The 20195-nt window shown below is 41.3% G+C and overlaps 1 protein-coding gene across 1 annotated transcript in view; it reads right to left on the reverse strand.

Annotated features, from left to right (window-relative positions):
• Positions 1–15486: 15486 nt before the first annotated feature.
• LOC144494657 (low-density lipoprotein receptor-related protein 1-like) overlaps positions 15487–20195 on the reverse strand; it is an 84071-nt gene continuing 79362 nt past the window's right edge. The window contains exons 64-68 of the mRNA XM_078213861.1: positions 19612–19753; positions 18150–18299; positions 16187–16285; positions 15854–15934; positions 15487–15620 (exon numbers count right to left, since the gene is read on the reverse strand). Of these exons, the coding sequence (XP_078069987.1) occupies positions 15514–15620; positions 15854–15934; positions 16187–16285; positions 18150–18299; positions 19612–19753 (579 nt within the window). The 3' untranslated portion in view covers positions 15487–15513. The remainder of the gene's footprint in view (positions 15621–15853; positions 15935–16186; positions 16286–18149; positions 18300–19611; positions 19754–20195) is intronic.

A 20195-nucleotide genomic window follows, 5' to 3' on the forward strand; every position in this document is an offset into this window, starting at 1 on the left:
CTCCCCCTGACCCCCACAGACATTGCCCCAGCCCCACAACATTACTGACCCCATTATCTCCCACCCCCTCTGCCACTCAGACCAATCGTGGGCCCCTCCCCCTTCCTCCCCACCGATCTCAGGCAGAGTGGCAGCGGATCCCCCCTTCTCCTCACTGATCACAGACAGAGTGGCAGCAGACCTTTCCCCCCGCATCCCACCGATCTCAAGCAGAGAGCCATCGGACACTCGGCACTTATCTCCTCACTAACTGGAGTGCCCGAATCGGACTTTTGTAGAACATGTCTGTTTCAGGTTGAATCTGGATGGGCGATGGCAAAGGGGGAAGTGCCGGTAAATTTGGGCGTTTCGGGTGCAGTCCCCATCAAGGCCATTTTCGGACCTTGTTAAAGGGGGAACCGGCGTGGAGGTGGGTGTGGATCATGCGACTTGCCTCATGCCCGACTTTACCAAGTTTTCGCACCTGAAAATGGGCGCAACCTGATGGCAAAATCGGGCCCAAAGAGTCCTTATGGAAATATCAACAAACAACTTTTAACATTGCAAGAACAGATGCTATACAACTTGGTCTTTCATTCAAAGCAATACAGCAGAATGTTCTTAATCTTTCGCTGATACTTGCGGCCTGTTCTATTTTTTTAGTCTTAAAGAGCTGGTGAGTTATATAACTTCACCCCATGACAGTTAATCAGAACTTATGTGATCTTCAAGAAGGTTTATGTCTACTACATAAATTTCTGACTCCCACACTGTGGGTTAAAGCCCTTGCAACAGCCAAAATGAGGTTTGTGTGAACTCAGCGCTGAGTTCAAATGGCCCCGCTAAGTTTAGGTTTCCCTCATTTGTGCATCATGCCCTGCTCCTTTACTCACACCTGTAAAAATTGTTAGAAATGGGGGAGGGACCTCCACATTCAGGTCCCACCCAGCATTTTTGAAGATCCCTGGAGTCTTCCTGACTCCATAAAAATCCAGCAGGTTAAAACTGTTTCTCTTCTCAGATGCTGTCTGATCTGCTGAGTAGTTCCAGCATTTGTCACCTTCATTTCAGATTTCCAGAATGCACAGTACTTAGATTTTATATTTACCCATTGCAATTCCCTGGTGGTATTATCGCTAGAATATTAATCCAGAAACTCAGCTAATGTTCTGGGGACCTCGCCACGGCAGATGGTAGAGTTTGAATTCAATAAAAAAAATCTGGAATTAAGAATCTACTGATGACCATGAAACCATTGTCGATTGTCAGAAAAAACCCATCTGGTTCACTGAAGTCCTTTTGGGAAGGAAATCTGCCGTCTTTACCCGGTCTGGCCCTACATGTGACTCCAGATCTGCAGCAATATGGTTGACTCTTAACTGCCCTCTGACCAAGGCCAACTAGGGATGGGCAATAAATGCTGGCCAGTCAGTGACACACATGTCCCATGAATGAATACAAAAAAACTCCAAAGTAAATTATCTGAGTGGCATTTTCAGAAACCTTTCATGAGTCTGATGATTTATGTATGCATTACACTTTGTGGGTATGCTTAGATGAACATGAAAGGGTGTGATTAATAAGGAATGATGAAAGGATTAAATTAGTGATGGACATCTACTAAATATCAGCTTTGATTATTGCAGCCGAGGATGCACTTAAAGTCAACTAAGACTTTTTATGAGAATAGGGCAATTTTAACTTTCACAAATAAATTGTATGCAAGATAACCAAACAATTTGACATTTTAACCACGACATATGTTACAGCAGTTAGGCACAGGTTAATATCTGTAAGGCAACAGTCCCATACCATAAAACACAATTTTAAGCAACAAAAGTAGATTATACTAAAATTATAGCAAATTAAAGTACAATTTCTCTCTGGGAAGAGACAGAGTCAAAACACGTACGTTCTGAAGAATTAACTTATCATTCCGATGATGAACTAATACTCAGTAGTCATAAAGTTATGAAAGATGGCATGGCCAGTGAGGACATGTGCCAGGACTTGATCTTTCTTTCACACTCTTTGATTGACCGTAACAGAAGTTTTTGTAATTTCTAAGGATGAAGGTATTAATTCAGTGTATGTACTTAACCATTTACATGCTAATTGCAAATAACTCAGTCCGACAGGCTTTCTTCAGTTTAAATACAAAGGGGTTACTTTTATTGAGCTCAAAATCCAACCAGGTAATGTTATAAATATATTTTAAAAGATAAACATATGTCCCAGGAGTACACTGTTTATGAGGCCTTCGCTGGCATCCATGGCTAAGGCAGATTTTCTTCATTGTGATCTTGAAATTCCAATGGAGTTGGGGGCAAAGTAAACTGCAATTTAAGGAGACAGTCTCTTTTTTTAATCTAATCCGTCTTTTCCCAAGATTTAACGCAATTGTGCCTAAAGTTCCTCTGAATTGAAATTCTCTATCTCTGTGGTGGATTCCAAAATGTATCAGAGATAGGAACTTGAACTTGAGAGAGAAGGGAGCGAGAGAGATGGCGTTGATGTTCCAGTGGCAGATTTCTTTTCGACTGTTTTTAGAGTGTGCATGTTGTAATTAAAGACATTCCAAATGGTTATTTTGGTCACATGGCCTCTGTCCCCATAGTAAGTTGGGCATTCCACAGTAAATAATTGATTATGTGGGGTTACGGGAATAGGGTGGGATTGTTGACAGTGCAGGCTCATTGGGCTGAATGGCCTCCTTCTGTACTATAGGAATTCTATGATTCTGTAATTCTATGATCTCATGTCTAGAGAGATCTTGGCTATTGTTTTATGGTCCATGTGACTAGTTTCTTTAATAACTGAGCCATCACTTCTGAATGGATTATTCTTTCCTGTGATAAGCTATGAAGAACAACTTCTATGTAGCCATTGTTCCAGTAGATTTTCTGTCTGTGTCTTAAATGTAGATTTATAGAATTGCAAACGATGAGAGCCAGTCCGGTTTAGTTCATCTTTGAAGTAATTATTGATATCAGCAGATGTAAAATTTCATAGGTGGTTGCCTTGACATGTCTTAATTGTAATCCATATTGGAAACTTCTAGAAGCTGACCGACTTGTGATACCAGGCATGCCAGCTGACCTGTGGCAGCCATCTTACCTTAATGCCTTTGCTTTTTCTTAAAGTACTTTGAAAGCAGTTAAACATTTAATTGACCAACCAATGGAAATAAAGTTTAATATTACACGTGCACATGCCACATCATCATGACAATGAGTTGCAGCATTGATTTATAATTTTTTCTGTGTGGGAGAATGGTAAAATTTAGAGAGGTAATGGAACAATTTTGGCACACACCTAAGGATCTCCATCTTACTTCAAAAAGACAATGTCAGTTACTAAAAGAAAACTATTATAATTATGGAAAATATGTTTCATTAGTGTGTGTATATAGCTTGTCAAAATAATGAACCAGTAAGTTAAAAAAAAATCAGAAAGTTGATAGTCCTGGCAACAGCCTGCAGTTAATTTACTAACCACTCACCAGGGGCTGAATTCTCCTCTCCTGACACTGAGCAAACCCACTTTGGGAGGCCCAAGATGGAAGCATCCGGGCCCACAATTTTGAACATGCCAACCAATTCTCAATGGACATCATTTTCCCTGGGGCAGGACACCATTCTTCCCGGGGCAGGCAACATGGCAGGTGGTGACCGGTCACTCCCATGAAGTGATGCTGGGATCACTATTTAAATGTCAGCTGCAAATTGAATTACATTTGAATAAAAACATGTAGTAACATAAATTAAGAATGGAAGGGCACATTTTTAGGAAAAATAAAATATCTGTTTTCGCAACCAGAAATTATAGACAGTTGTATATCATTTGGTATTGATTAACTAGCCTTCTGAAGTCCCTCCAGAAAATGTTGTTATGCTCTTCAAATCATGCATTTATCTAGAATTAATGTGCCAAAGCGTCCACATACTTCATTGTGGTAATTCATATTTGGTCAATGCAGCTTTCTTTCAAAGTTCACATTACCGTATTTACCTGGAATCTTGGAACCTCAAAAGACATTTGGACAGATACATGGAGAGGACAGGTTTCGAGGGATATGGGCCAAACGCAGGCAAGTGAGACTAATAAAGTTTTGAAAACCTAGTCGGAATGGATGAGTTGGGCCGAAGGGCCTATTTCCGTGCTGTATATCTCTATTACTCTTTGTTTGTGTGTGCATGTATTTGTGTGTGTAGACGTCAGAAACACTCACAATTTATTCTTCAGATGCTGTCAATAACTAGGCAAGAGGTATTTAAACATCATCAATTGCTTTTTATTGTTTGACTTATATCTGGTCAATATTTAACTGCTTTCACAATTGTGAAGATGAACTCTTTGACACTTTGAGTATTGCAACAAAAGATGCTATTGATATATTGGAAAATATTGATATCTTTCAGTTGTTAATTGAGAATTGGGGTCATTGAAAACAGTAAGTGCCATTTCCTTTAAGGTCACGCCTCTGCACCTATATGTTAGTGCAATGTAAAAGTGAAATAGTGCAGGTGAAAGCATATGTAGAGTATGGGAACAGCGCACCCGATTGTTAGGTAAATATTAAATTCTTGAGAGTAAGAGCAACTTTACTTCCATATACTATCTCTATTATGCACCCAGTGGTCAAAGATTACTTTAAAAAATCTGTTACTGAGCCCTCATTACAGTTTGGTCATAAGAAGAGAAATCATAGAATCATAGAATCATACATGAAAATTACTGTGTTCGTTAAAATGCCTGGCAAATTTCAATTTTTAAAATTTTCTTCTTACTTCCTTTCTCCTGTTGGTGGTGGGACTTTTTCAGTTTAAATATAGAAAGAGGGACTGGAGAGAAGCAGAATGATTTATGAAGCAGAAGAGGGTCATTTCCTTTATCATGATGTCCATACAAGCCATTAAACAGCTTCATCCCACATTCTAGTTCTTGGTCTGTAGCCACGTAGGTTATGGCAGCACAAGTGCAAAGCTAAGTGTCTTATAAATGTCTTGAGGATTTATGTCTCTTCATTACCCTTTCAGGCAATATGTTTTAGACACCCTGACATCCCAACCCACCCCACCAGTCAGAGTGAAAAAAAAACTCTTCAACTCTAATCATTCTATCAATCACCTCAAATCTCTGCACGTTGGTTACTGGCCTTTCTGTTAAGGTCCTCATAATTTTATACAGCTCAATTAAAACTCCTCAACCTCCTGTGCTTCAAAGAAAATAATCCCAGCCTATCCAATATTTCCTCATGGCCAAAATTCTTCATAGTAACATCCTCATACTTTCTTTCATGCAAGCATATGTTTACTGTGTGGCAGTGACCTCTGGGGAGGCGATGGCCCAGTGGTATTATCGCTACACTATTAATCCAGAAACTCAGTTATTGTTCTGGGGACCTGGGTTTGAATCCTGTCATGGCAGCTGGCGGAATTTGAATTCAATAAAAAAATATCTGCAATTAAGAATCTACTGATGACCATGAAACCATTATCGACTGTCGGAAAAACCCATCTGGTTCACTAATGGCCTTTAGGGAAGAAAACCTTTCAGGGAAGGAAATCTGCCGTCCTTACCTGGTCTGGCCTACATATGACTCCAGAGTCACAGCAATGTGGTTGACTCTCAACTGCCCTCCATGGGCAACCAGGGATGGGCAATAAATGCTGGCCAGCCAGAGGTGCCCATGTCCTACGAATGAATAAAACAGAACTGTATGCAATACCAAAGCTGTGATCCAATCATTTTTATATTGTTCTAGCAAAACCACCCTGCTCTTTTAATTTAGGCCCTATGTGTCTTTCTATCCACTTTCCTACCTATCCTCTGTGAGCATGTATTTTGTCCGCAATATTCCCATTTGGGGGACAAGGTCAATCAGCTCACAGCAACATCATGGGATCCTCCACAGAAGCCCACATTGCAGCACTGGGCAACAGGTTAGAGGCCATGGTGAATAGTATCCTCTCATCTTCAACTCAATTGGGACTTTCAAAATGTGGCAACAGTCATAGCATTAACCATTCACCCGATACTCGGGGCTGCAGATCCAACACTGGTATGATAACATTGGTCCCAGTGCAAGTGGCAAATATTGCTGACTCTCAGAATGGCAGCACTTTACAGACCTTCTTTCTGCCCGCTCACCATCTCGAAGCAGCAGGATATTTGTCTGAGACGGTCAGCTTAGTGCCAGGAGGAATTAGAATAGAATAAAATTCCAATAATGTAGAAGAAGGTCATTCGGCCCATCCAGCCTACACCGATAACAATCCCACCCAGACCCTATCCCTGTAACCCCATGTATTTACCCTGACACTAAGGGTCAATTTAGCATGGCCAATCAACCTAACCTGCACATCTTTGGAGTCTAGGAGGAAACTGGAGCACCCGGAGAAAACCCACGCAGACATGGGGAGAACGTGTAAACTCCACACACACAGTTACCCAAGACCAGAATTGAACCCGGGTCCCTGGCACTGTGAGGCAGCAATGATAACCACTGTACCACCCACAGTGCAGTTTCTCAAGGAACTAGAGCAAGTGTCTGCAAGTTGAGTTCACCACCTTCAACTTTCACTTTGATATGCTGCGTGCTCAATGATACAGCTGAGAGATATCATTGAACTATGCGCTCTGGCCAATTTGTTTTTGGCCATTGAAGTACATTTTTGCCTTCTGACAGCTCCACTAATTTTTTCCCTCCCTGTAATTACTGCAAACTGCTTAATAAAGTTAGAAAGAGTGCAGTGGAGCTTTGTTTGTCTAAGGAAAGCTTCGAAGGTTGAACAAACATTTAAACAGCATTTGCAGGAAAATGTTTTTTAAAAGTTACACAAGATGTTAAAGTTGCTAATCAACTCCTGCATTGTTATTCATGCTGGCCTTTTGATAATCAGATCTTTGTTAAGGTGGAATGTTTACCTGTTGCATCAAACGTCAAAACCTTGATTGCAATACACAGGTAAATTATTAGCTCCGGAAAGGTTTCACCGTCTGGCACTTTTTAAAAAGTTTGCTTTTTAAAAGTCTTTTGTGAATTGAAGCCAGCCTGCTGAATAAAAGTTCAATGTGATGAAATTATTTTTACACTGATTTTGCCTGTCCAATTTTTCAATCACAACTCCACAGTTAATGGTCCACACGGATGGTTGATGGTATCTGATACTGTTGATGTCAGTTCACTGCCAGTGGTTGATGGAGAGGAAGAATAAAGGAGCAATTGGATGCTGAATGCCTGTGTAGTAGCGTGGCCCTTGAAGGAAGGGGGGGAGGCATGTGACCATGTGACCAGCTACCGTGCCGCCCATTAACCTGTGCTGGGTTAATGGGCGGCACGGTAGCACAGTGGTTAGCATTGCTGCTTCACAGCTCCAGGGACCTGGGTTTGATTCCCGGCTCTGGTCACTGTCTGTGTGGAGTTTGCACATTCTCCTCGTGTCTGCATGGGTTTATAGAATAGAATCATAGAAACCCTACAGTGCAGAAAGAGGCCATTTGGCCCATCGAGTCTGCACCGACCACAATCTCATTCAGGCCCTACCCCCATCCATTTTACCCACTAATCCCTCTAACCTACGCATCTCAGAACACTAAGGGGCAATTTTTTTTTAAAGCATGGTTAATCAACCTAACCTGCACATCTTTGGACTGGTTTCCTCCGGGTGCTCCGGTTTCCTCTCACAGTCCAAAGATGTGCAGGTTAGGTCGATTGGCTATGCTAAAATTGCCTCTTAGTGTCCTGAGATGCGCAGGATAGAGGATTAGCGGGTAAATATGTAGGGATATGGGGTTGGGGCCCGGGTGGGATTGTGGTCGGTGCAGACTCGATGGGCCCAATGGCCTCTTTCTGCGCTGTAGGGTTTCTATGATTCTATGATCCTATGGATCGTTCCGAAGGGAAGTTGAGTCAATTGGGAAGAGGGTGCGGAACACAGGTTGAGGACGGACTGGCAGTTGGAGCCCAGGAGTCCAGAAGAGCCGTTACACTTGTAGTCTAGTCTTATCTTGTTGTACATGTTCATATATATTCTGTTGGCAATGAAGTCTTTATAGTTAAAGCTGCATTGAATGGCTCTCGGTCTATTACAGCCTGCATTGGGTGCAGCATTGATTGTTCCACATCTCTGAGTCCCAGGATGGCCAGGTTGGGATCCAATGGCTGTTATACTTTAGCCCTTATTTCTAAATACCTCTGTCACTGAAAGTGAGCAGAAGTAGTATTTTTGCTCCAGTTTGTTAGTATGTTTGTAAACAGTAGGCGGAATCTTTCAAGAATTTGGCAGTGTCAGTTCTGGTGAGAAAACTGGTGTGAAATGTTCCAGCTCCACTGGCCAGTTTTCTCTCCAGTTCTTGTCCCTTTAACTGTGAAAAAAAGTGAACATGGTTTGCGCCGTCACTCTGGCAGCTGGGAAACGGCTCTACTGAGTGCAGTGCCAACCTGTGCTGGGTTAATGCCAGAGGGCAGTGCCAGGGCACTGCCTGACCATATCCCTCTATCCCGGGGACTATAGTGATCTTTGAGCCCTGGAGTGATCCCTCGACAGGTTCATGTTGGGTGAACCTGTTGTAAACATCACTGATGTAACATCAAGTCGGCGAGGTATGAAAGTCTCGTGGTGGGGAGGGGGGAAATCTGGCGAGGGTGGCATTTAATTAGATTCAAATTTATTTAAATCAGGTTCATGCCACGATGTGTTAACATCAGTGGCAAGAGGCAGCGACATTCGAATATCGTGATCTTGCCGGGAAGATTTCCGATTTCTGGGCTTGGCCAGATCTTGAACCCCCCACCTCACCGGCGATCTCGTGGATGGAGAGTGTGGGCTCAAGATCCTACCCAATATATCTCAAAACCTAACAGACGGGTTTCAACAAAACTTAGTACAGAGATAGGGTGTGGTCTGAGAATGAACTGATTAGTTTGTGACGGATGATGCGAAACCAAATCCTGGAATTTTTTTAAAGATCCATTAACATTGGGAGAGAGAACAACTTGACTTTTTTATTAGAACATTGTGGATTGTTTTATTTAGAATGTTATTAATTGTTTTAGAAAGTTATAGATTGTTGTCAGCAAAGTTTTGAGTAGGTTGTTTGATGTGGATTGGTTTGAAGGATCCTCAGTGAGATGGAAGCTCTTGTGAAGGAATGCATATTTTAAAATTCGCTCTATATTTTTATGAGGCAGAGGATTACAACTCCCAGCATCCCCAGAGCTCTGGCACAAGCATAGGGATAGCAGAGAAACAGACTGTACATGCTCAAAGACGGTTTAAAGCAATTTTTTTAACTGAAGGGCTTGGCCAGGGGCAGTAGTGTGACTGTCTAGGTGATGGCAGGAAAACCTGAGCATGGGACCTGGAGACATGACATAAACACTTGCTCAGGGTATTGGGATTTTGGGCAAGAAATTAACCCAAATGAGCAGATTATTGATTCATTTATTCGTTTTATGGGATGTGGGCTGGGCCAGCATTTATTGTCCATCCCTAACCGCCCTCCATTTCAGAGGGCATTTGAGAGTCAACCACATTGATGTGGATCTGGAGTCACATGTAGGCCAGACCAAGTAAGGATGGCAGATTTCCTTCCTTAAAGGACATTAGTGAACCAGATATGTTTTTAATAACAATTGGCAATAGTTTCATAGTCATCATTAGACTTTCAATTCCAATTTTTTTATTGAATTCAAATTTCACCATCTGCCATGATAGGATTCGAACCCAGGTCCCCAGAGCATTACCGTGGGGATTAATAGTCCAGTGACAATGCCACTATGCCATCACCTCCCCTTTAGCCCAGGCAAAAGAAGCTGAAGAGCAGGTGCCTGCCCAGTACTTCTGGGAGCTGGGCTGTGGGAAAAAGCTCAGAGATGTTGAAGGGCAGCTGTCCTCTTCATGCAACTGAAGACCTGGGGCATGGAAAAAAAACCCCATGAGCAATAGTTATCTGCTCAGCACAGCTAGGGAGCTGGGATTATTCCAGTGATTAGAAATGGGGTGAGGCCGAGTCAATCCAGTGGGATACAGTATCAGATGAAGGGCTTGAAAAACTGGGAGGTAACCAGTAATTGGGGCATTCTAAGTTGAGTCCTGTTGCCTTACTACTAATGGCAGACAGAAGAAACAAAAGGACAGCCAGGCTGAGTTTGAGCTGCTGTTGAAGGGCATTCGGAGGCTAATGCCTCAAAGGAGAGGAGCTGAAATCACTTGTGAAGAAAACAGTGTTTGAAGGTATTTTGTGACTCACATTGATCACTGATGTCTGGGTTGCTGCCAGAAAAATATATGGAATTTGTTTTTAGTTATATATGCCCTTTAATGTGCAATTGCTTGTATGTATTAATCTACAGTTTACTTGTTAATTCATGTTTAATTCTTATTAATTCCGGATGAAGTATAAGATAGATAGTACTATTTGTTTTGTTGACTCTTGTACAGGAATAATATTTCTGTTTGTTTTTAAATTGTGGAATCTTGTGGCTTTATTCTCTTTCTGAAGTTTAGAATTTCAAATTTCATCATTTAAAAAATACTGGTCCCTAATTAAATCATAATACTTTTTAAAAATTCATTTGTGGGACATGGGCATCACTGACTGGCCAGCATTTATTGCCCATCTTGAGTTGCCCTTGAGAAGGTGGTGATGAGCTGCCTTCTTGAATCGCTGCAGTCCATAGGCTGTGAGTTGACCCACAATGCCATTAGGGAAGGAATTCCAGGATTTTGACCCAGCGAATGCGAAGGAATGACGATATATTTCCAAGTCAGGGTGGTGAGCAGCTTGGAGGGGAACTTGCAGATGGAGGTGTTCCCATGAACCTGTTCTCCTTGTCCCTCTAGATGGAACCAGCTAGTTTGGAACGTGCTGTCTAAGGACCTTGGGTGAATTTCTGCAATGAATCTTGTAGATAATACACGCTACTGCTACTGAGCATCGGTGGTGGAGGGAGTGGATGTGGTTGCAATCAAGTAGGCTGCTTTGTCCTGGATGATATCAAACTTCTTGTGAGTTGTTGGAGTTGCACCTATGCAAGCATTCCATCACACTCCTGATTTGTGGACAATCCTTAACAAAATAAAAATCCTTTTTTCAGTCTTGTAGTTACAGAGCATAAATCAGGCCAAAAAAAGTCTCAAGAAAGTGAGAATGTTATAACGTTGAGTTATGATGGAGTTATGCATACCTCTCGAGTGCTTCATTCATTTGTTTTAGTTTGAGATTGCTAACAAAACATGCCACATACCTTGGGCAAAAATATATGGCCGCCAGTTAGTGGACTTGTAGGCAAGAGAGCCTATAACACTCCCCAGGGGGCCAATCTGCCAGCCCTAACCTGTCCACAATTTTACATGGGATGAGGCCTAGCCCCTTAAAGGCAACTTCAACCATGACTCAATTTTGAGGCTGTTGAGTTCATGGGCAAAGGGGAAAGGTCAGCCAGCTTGAGCCTCAGGCAGAAAGGAGGGCGTGACATCTTTCCATTTTGAGTAGCACAACCCCCACCCCAAAAATGTCCCATTCTCCTAGCCTCTCAATCAAGTGTTCTCTCCCCCCCCTGCCCCCACCCCACCCCACGGACGGTGTAGGGCCCATTTCTGTTCTTTCAGATGGTCCAGTGCTCTCTGACAATGCTATGAGACTTATTTGTTGCATGGACCTTTTTATATGAAATACCTGTTAATGTTTGAATTATGTTGCTGTAAGTGAAATCTCCAGTAGTTTTCTTTCCATTATCACTTGAATTCCTTTCTTTTTAAATAGTTATCAGTCTCTAGTGTAACACACTGGGAGCTTGTCTGCAATCCCAAAATGCAGAGACATAAAAATGGTTTTGTTAAAATCTTGAGAATTTAAACAAAATATTTTATTTTTAGTGCACTGTGTAAATCAATATGGCTACCTTGAATGTTCAGACTTTTCTAGAGAGAACAGATTTAGCTCTTGGTGCCTTGGACAGTTAACAAAAGGTTACTTTGAAGCCTGTGGTAGAGGAATCAAGGACCGATTTGAAATCAGGAGCTAGCGCAGCAGAGATTGTCAAAGGACAAAGGGGTGCTGCTGCTACTAATTTTCAGGTCAAATTAGCAAAAATTGAAAAAGGAGGGAATGAAATTCAAAAGGGAAACCAATGAAAAAAACAACAAGTTAGAAAAATTTGATTTGAAAAAGCAAGCACTGAAAGCCTAAATTAGAAATGGAGAAGTTAGTGAGGAAAGGGGTAGGGAATTGCAAAGAGACAAAATTAAAATTGGTGTATTGGAGAGGAATAGCGAGGATGGCCCAGAGACAGCAACTCATACTTTTGATTTAGCAAAGTACTTTTTGCTTGGAGTATCCCACCTGGGCCCTATTCCTGTAACGTCTCATATTTACTCTGCTAGTCTCCCCAACTTTCTCATCTTGGAATATTAAAAAAGGGGCAATTTAGCATGGCCATGAAATGCCTCTATAATCCGAGGTTCCCAGGGGGATGAGAAGCGAAAAAAACTAATTACAGTGGAGGTGGATCAGTGTTCCGATTTGCCAAACAAAAAAAAACAAACAAGCTTCCTGGAACAGCTCTCTGGTTGGCAGTCTTCAGGGAGATGCTGGTGCTGACTATGTTGGCCTCTTTTTAGGTCAAACCAAATAAACAAACTCAGATTAAATCAGGACAAAGTAAAAGGGGCAGCTCCCCAAAAAGGAGGGGGAACAGCCCGAACAGAAATCAAAGTACAAAGGAAACTTAAAAACATCAAATAAACAGCAGAAAGTTGAAAATAGGAAGGGTAACGGATTGTGGACTAGGCAAAACCCACTGCTACTTGTTCAGTGTTGCCAGAACCCCAGCAGCATGTCGAAAAGGGAAGCTTTGGGAATCCTACACCATCAGAACAAATCATGATTAAGGGAAAGGATTCATAGACAGTGTTAACTATGCCCAAGAACAGAGTACATCTACTGGTGAATGTGACACAAGGGCTGGAAGTAGGAAGCAAAAAAAAAATCTTACATGGTGGAGGCAGAGCTGGAAAGATAGGTTGCATATAGTACAGGTACTGCCACTGCTTGTAACATGAGAAATATGTTGCTAAACTTTTTAAAGGTTTCTAGGGGATTACAACACCATACACTAAACCAACTCTGGTAGGTACCAAATGGTAACCTTAGCTGTAGCATATCACAGGATGCAAACAGTCAAACTGCGGTCTTTAACCCAATACTGTACTTTGTTGAAAGCCAGTTTCATGAATTAAAGTTATTCAGTGTCACAAGTAGGCTTACATTAACACTGCAATGAAGTTAGTGAAAATCCCCTACTTGCTACACTCCAGCACCTGTTCAGGTACATAGAGGGAGAATTTAGCATGGCCTGCAAGAGGAAACTCAGACACAGAATTAACAGGTCCTCTGGTAAATGGGCAGTAGTGGTTCACACTGCTGCCTCAGCCAGGGACCAGATTCAATTCCAGTCTCGGGCGAGTGTGCAGAGTTTGCACGTTCTCCTAGTGACTGCTCTGGTTTCCTCCCCCAGTCCAAAGATGTGGGGGTTAGGCGAATTGACCCTGTATCAGCAAGATTAGCAGGGTATATACATGGGCCTGGGTGGGATTGTCATCAGTGCAGGCTCAATGGGCTGAAAGACCCCAAGTGCAGAGGGAGGCCAATGATCAAAGTGCCACTTCCTTTACACAAGCCCAATTCTTTTTATTTATTCAGCTGGATGGAATATCACTTTCCTCATTACCCACCTACACATCATACAGGTTGTTTGTCTGCTTATTAGAGCAGGCTCTTGCTCCATATTCTCTCACCAGTGCAACCCTTCCCTGATGCACATCTTAGCTTGATTCTTACGTGTCTATCACAGCCTTTGCTTGCTTGTATAGCTGGAAAGATGAATAGCCAACATGCAGCATCACCGAAGACATCGAAGGCTGGAATTGAGGTACTGAAAAGTTTTAAATTCAGAATCAAGTAGCTTGTGTTATACTTTCACTTGACATCCAATTTGCTTTATGACTTCAAAAAATGATTACTATCTGATCCTTAGTGTAGGATATGCCTCTGGGCAAAATCCTCAGTGCACAAGCCCATCATCCTTACACTTCACACTGCAGGTCACACAACTGACCCAGGCAGTCCTCTCCACCTGATGTGTAGAGTGACACAGAATGGTACCATTACCTATGATCTGCTCAGCAGGCAGGGCCAAATCATTGGATGGGTCTTGCAGTATGATTAAATAGGAGTCATGGGAGCTTCCCAGATGCTCAATGTTAACATGCAGAAACCTTTGCAGTCTGTCTGCAATGTATAGGAACCCTGTCCTGACAATGAATGTTACAGGGGTCCAGATATGGACTTCATTGATAAGCCACCCACAACCTGGGAAAACCAGAACTGGCCAAAACTGATCAGAGCAATGATGTGAAGCAAATGGCCTTTGCTATCACCAGGATGCTACAGGGGTTTCCACTCAGCAGGCGAGATGTACACAATTGAATGGTTATCAAAATAAAAAGGCGGTGGAATGCATCTTCACTGATGATGCCCTGTAGGAAGCAAAGCTTGACATGAGCCAAAAGACCAATTACTCTTTGGTTGAAGCAGAGTCTGCCCATTGCTATAATTTCATGCGTCTCTGCTGGGTTTTGAACCTCGACTCATTGTCCATTTAAAGTCTGCAAGTCAGAATACAGGAATCCTCACGGCAGCTTTTGTTTTCCTGCTTGCATGACAGGAGGAGGGGGTGGAAAATACCTGATCGAGGACTGTAATCAGGGAATTACAAAAGGTCAGTGAAACAAGCTGTGATGTGAGAATCACCAGCAAGGTCAGCATTTCTTATCCATTGAACATGGCAGTGAGCCACTTTCTTGAGCCACTAGAGCCAATGTAGTGTAGGTACACCAACAATACAGGTAGCAATCTTAATGGTGTGGAACCTGGCCAGGGAACCTAACAGAATGTGTTCTCACACATGATAACTTCAAACAAGGGCACACTCTTGAAACTTCAGGGTTGCAGTGCATCTTGTAGATGGTTTACACTGCTTGCTCTGCATGCCAGTGGTGGAGGGAGTGAATATTTGAAGGTGATGTATGGATGGCCTATAAAGCAGGCTGTTTTGTCCTGGGTAGTGGAGTTGCACTCACCCATCTGGAAAAATGGAGATTATTCCATCACACTGCTGACTTCAGATGGTAGACAGGTTTTGGGAGTCAGCTATTACTCACCTCAGACATCCCAGCCTCCAGTTGTGTTTCTAGTCAGTGGTGACCCCAGAATGCCAGTGGTAGGGGATTCAGTGATAATGCCATTGAGTGTTAGGGGAAATATGAATTTGTTGCTGTTCTTTGCCTGGCACAAATGTTACTTGCAACTGATTAGCTCAAACCAAAATCATTTGAACACCTATTGCATGAAAATTCCACCCTTACATTGAGAAATGTAGTGGGGCCACATTTTTAAATGCTGTCAATGTTCCACTATAATAAAAAAGATGATACTTTTAAAATGATATTTATTTGCCTTTCACAATCAATCATGCTCAAACACTGGGTTCTCAAAGTACATGCTTTGTCGAGTCTTCCTCTTCCAGTCCTGCCATTTAGAATAGACAGCTACACCAGCCATGGTCAAAAGTACTGAAATAAAGAAATCCGTAATTAGGCAGAGGGATGAAATAAGTTTTCATGCGTTACTTTCTAAATCACAAACTTTACCTTTAAATCACTAGCTGTTGTGTTTAAGAATTATAGTGAACCTTTAGAACAATAACCCTTCAAATCAGGAGCTAACTGTATAGAATTGGTCAAACATGAGGCAGAAATTAACAGGTTAAAAATTATAACATTGATTTCTGTACTGAAATACTTACAAATAGCAAGTGCAGCCCAACCTGCCCCAGAACCTCCCTTGGATTTGTTCTCTTTAATAAATGTAGCATTACTATATCTCCCTGTATGGAAATAAGAGGTGATATTTGAATTCTACTGGAAAACATATTCCAAACACTCCAATCCAATCATTTGATTAAGCAGTAGATTTAGATCTTTAAAAGTGCACCATTATATACTGCTGATAATCTTGGAAGTAACCAATTATACAGCAATAATCTTGAAAGTCAAATGTTTGAACTATGCTGGCTTGATACTGCTATAATTTTTTAAAAACTAGTTGCTTATTTACATTATAGATACACTTGCATTACCTCTAGGAGAGGTGACTGTTGCATGGAGATCAGTAGACAGATGTTTTGCAGTACCAGAGGACAAGGTAGACACTAGTGTAGCTGCAGTTGTGACAGTTGCTGAAAGAATAAAATCTCAAATCATGACTCAAGCCAAGCCCAATAGTTTAAAACGATTATAAAAGATTAGTGCAAATTTACCTGACCATGCAGCTCAGTTGCTTTTTGAAAGCTTAACTGACAGTCTCAATTTAGTCTATGTTCTGTTCACGGGCAAATACAAAGGCTTTAACAGAAAAGTTAGCTTGCATGCATGAAAGGGAGTCAAATTTCTATGGATGTTCCTTTGGGTCAACCTAGTGTCTGGCAGTGAAAAACTAAGTGCTAAATGGAAGAGTTTTTAACTCAAATTATTAAATCCACAAGCATATAGTTCCTCAATAAGGCATAACCATCATCACTCAATGCCCCTTGCGCACAAGGTTCCCGAGGGGGTCATGAGTAAGCTTCATGTCGATTGTCCAAACCTCTTTCGAAGCACTGATTTTTTATTTGGAGCCAAGTGGGATGAACTTTAGCTGAGTGGGTCTAAATCTTGCAGGTCAGTGATGGACAACCTAGGCTTTTTAGTGAGCTGCATGAGTTGCCCTCCATTTCAGTGGTTGCATGATTGAAATTAACCTTTATCCCATGAATATAATTAAATACATGCCAAATATGCATAATTGAACTATGTCAAATGGCAAAATGAGATATTTATACTTTGAATCAGAATGCACCTCACTTGTTCTTGCTTTATCTGCATACAACTTCAGTCATGCCAGTAGGAAAAAAACTACTGACAGAAATCACTGGAATGTAGCAATCCTATGCATGGGCAAAATGTCTCACAAGCTGCACTCAAAACCTTGGGCCATGTGTGGGCTGCAGGTTGCCCACCATTGTTGCAGATGAAAGTGAGCCAGCCTGGTGTGATCAGCACACCTTAAATCTGCTTGGCTCATTTAGAGGCAAGTATGGCAGACAACTAACTGGCTCCAAACTTCAGTAGACGTCACCTTGGTCTCTAGAAACCCTATTTATCTATCCCAATCCAATTTCTCATCTTCAAGAATTAGATTTTTTAAAAAAACAAATTGCAACTAGTTTCTCTCCTACACACTAACAGTCTAAATGGCTTTCCAATTGAAGCACTGGAACGCAAATATGGAACCAAAACAGAATGGACCAAATATCCTCCTGTGCTGCATCATTCTACAGCAAAAAGTCAACATCTAAATATTGTACACATGCACTTGAAGACCAAGAATCTCATGAACCCAAAGACAAACATCACATTCTCAATCCTAAAATCATACTGGGCCAGTATTTGCTTTCAGTGTGAAGCGAGAATAATTGTAATCACTCACATGCAAACTGTACAACTTCAGACAAGGGAGATGTATAGCTCAAGTGAAAATCTGATGCTGTCCAACATATTGCTACAGCACCATTAGCTTTGGAAAGAAAAAAATAGCTGCCTCAAATTAGATATGAACCAAACATTTCAATAATTATGGGCATTTTAATTCATGTACTCTTCGATGCAGACCAAAACTACTATTGTAAAATCACCTCTGACACCAGTTGCAAAGGTGGAGTCTCAGCCCTTTGACTTTTCACTGCCGACAGAATTCACTACCCCAACTTCCTGGTCCAGGTGACTGGTTAAGGTGGTGTTTAAATCCTAGACACCTTTTTCAGTCACCCATTTACAGCAACTGCTCATCCAAATTCGTGTAGTAATTAAACACAAGGCCAAATCTAGTAATAGCAGGCACCACTTGCTGACTTGCAGCCCATTAACCCAACTTTAGTTGCAAAACATTTTAAAAGGGATTAATTCCTACTCAATTTTAGATAAAGGAGGTCCATACCCTTCCACCATTAGGCAGAGATTCCATAAAGCTGTTAAATATATGCACTATTTAAATTTTATACCTACCCAGTCTACATTGTTGTCCATTTGACTCTAGTTCCTTTCCAGCTGGACACACACAGGTGTATTTAGGTGACTGACTGTTGAACCAAGGAGCAGGAAGACACATGAATTCACAACCTCCATGCTGCAAGCTTCTGGCACACCAGTTTTTACCTGCAAATGTATAAATATTTAATTCATGCAAATAGAACAGGCAGTACATTTATTCCCCTTAAAGTGACAGATCAAAAGGATTAGCAAAATGTACATTGGAACTAGAAGGCTGCCCAAATAGGTTCTGAAATTTTCAACACTGGAAAGTCTGAAGGTTGTATGATGTTGCAGTGAACACAAAGATGAACATGGAGGATAAATTTAGAGTCACATGTCTTAAATTTCAGTTATTCTCCCTTTCCTTCCCCACCCCATGTTGCAGAATTTAGGCATCAAAAGGAAACATCATGCCTGGCCAAACCCAGTCACAGGAAATCCTGCATTTGGATATTTGTTAATTTCTCCAGTATCTGGAGATATGCTTTATCCAGCATCCCAGACACTAGTGACAACCAGTAACTGGTAAAATGATCACAAGTATATGACATCCTGATGCATGATTAGGAATATTTACATTGGGCCTCAATTTCTTGTAACAGCTTCATTGCTACACAGCCCAACTGTTGGGCAATGCTTCAAACATCATGTCTGCTCAGCACATGAAGTAGGAGTCAGAACAGCAGCAAAAATTTGTGGAATCACATTTGGCACATTTACCAATTTTAAATCAGTGATAGCTGTGATTGGGTCCGATTTTAAATCTCAGACTGAGTTGGAGAAAACAATAATTTTCTGTGGTTGGGTTACAATGAGGACATGGAACGAACAAACAAACAAAGGTCGGTTTTGAGCTTAATGGGGTAGCAATATAGTAAAGACATGGACTGAGTGATTATTAGTCAGCATGTGTTATAATAATTACTGGTTTATTGGCAAGTATGCTACTCCAACACTTGTGGTTTTGAAGCAGTTCAATAAATTTAGTTCACTTTTGTAAAGCTTATATTTGTTATTGTCATTTATTAAAATCCATCAGCATACTGGTTAAGCAATGTTTCCTTTTGATACCAAATTAGTTAAAACGTCAAACACATCAGCCCAGTTTTTAGATACATGTTTTTGGGGGGTGGGGGGTGGCAGGGAGAGAGAGAAAGAGAGAAATGGGATACTGGCCCTAATGCAACAAACAGTGGCATTGACGAGATGGAAGGCAGTGAAGAAAATACTCTAGATCAAATGTAATTCAAATTGGTAACCAATTGTTTTGGGATCATACAGTGCGGTTAGCCAAAAGAATTGAAACACAAGCAGTATCATGGTACTAGGGCAGGAAAATGAGTACATTTAGAAGTTCCACCATGATGTTACTGGGTCATAGAGCAGGATAAGATTTCCTTTCAGACATTTAAATCTGATTCAATTACAAGCTTACCAAATGGTTGCAACAGCTCATTGTAGACAAGGATGTCTTGGGGCTCATGAAGGTCAGAGGCCAAAACCACCACGTCTTCTCCTGTATACTTGTTGGCTCCATAGATGGCTTTGTTTTCCACATCAGTCCAGAAGACACTATCCTGGAACAAAACCATTTTTACTCAAAATTAGTAGGTGACCCATGGTCAAATCCAAATCAGTACACTTCCTGACCATGCAATTAGATTTTATTCATGATCAAAACGAGGAGAGAAAAAAAAAATCAATTATTCTCAAGTGAATTCCAGTCCAACAATTTAGTTTGAGATCAAAGTTTGGCTTGTAGCCTGTAGAAGGAAATTTCAAATCAGCTAGTGAGATTCACAGACAGATGTAGTCTTGTGACAGGATAGCTAGGAGTTAAATGACTCTTTATAACAAGTTAGTATGTTTGCTCATATGTGAATGTAGTAACAGTATTAAAATGAATGAATGATTTTAAAGTATATCAAAGTATTGAATGTATTTTAGTATACAAATGTATTGTTTGTCTCAATCAAAAAGAGCAGATGCTGCAAAGTGTTTTGGTAAGGTCAGAAGGTT

The sequence above is a fragment of the Mustelus asterias genome, chromosome 6, assembly GCF_964213995.1.
Source record: "Mustelus asterias chromosome 6, sMusAst1.hap1.1, whole genome shotgun sequence".
NCBI classification, from domain to species: Eukaryota; Metazoa; Chordata; class Chondrichthyes; order Carcharhiniformes; family Triakidae; genus Mustelus; species Mustelus asterias.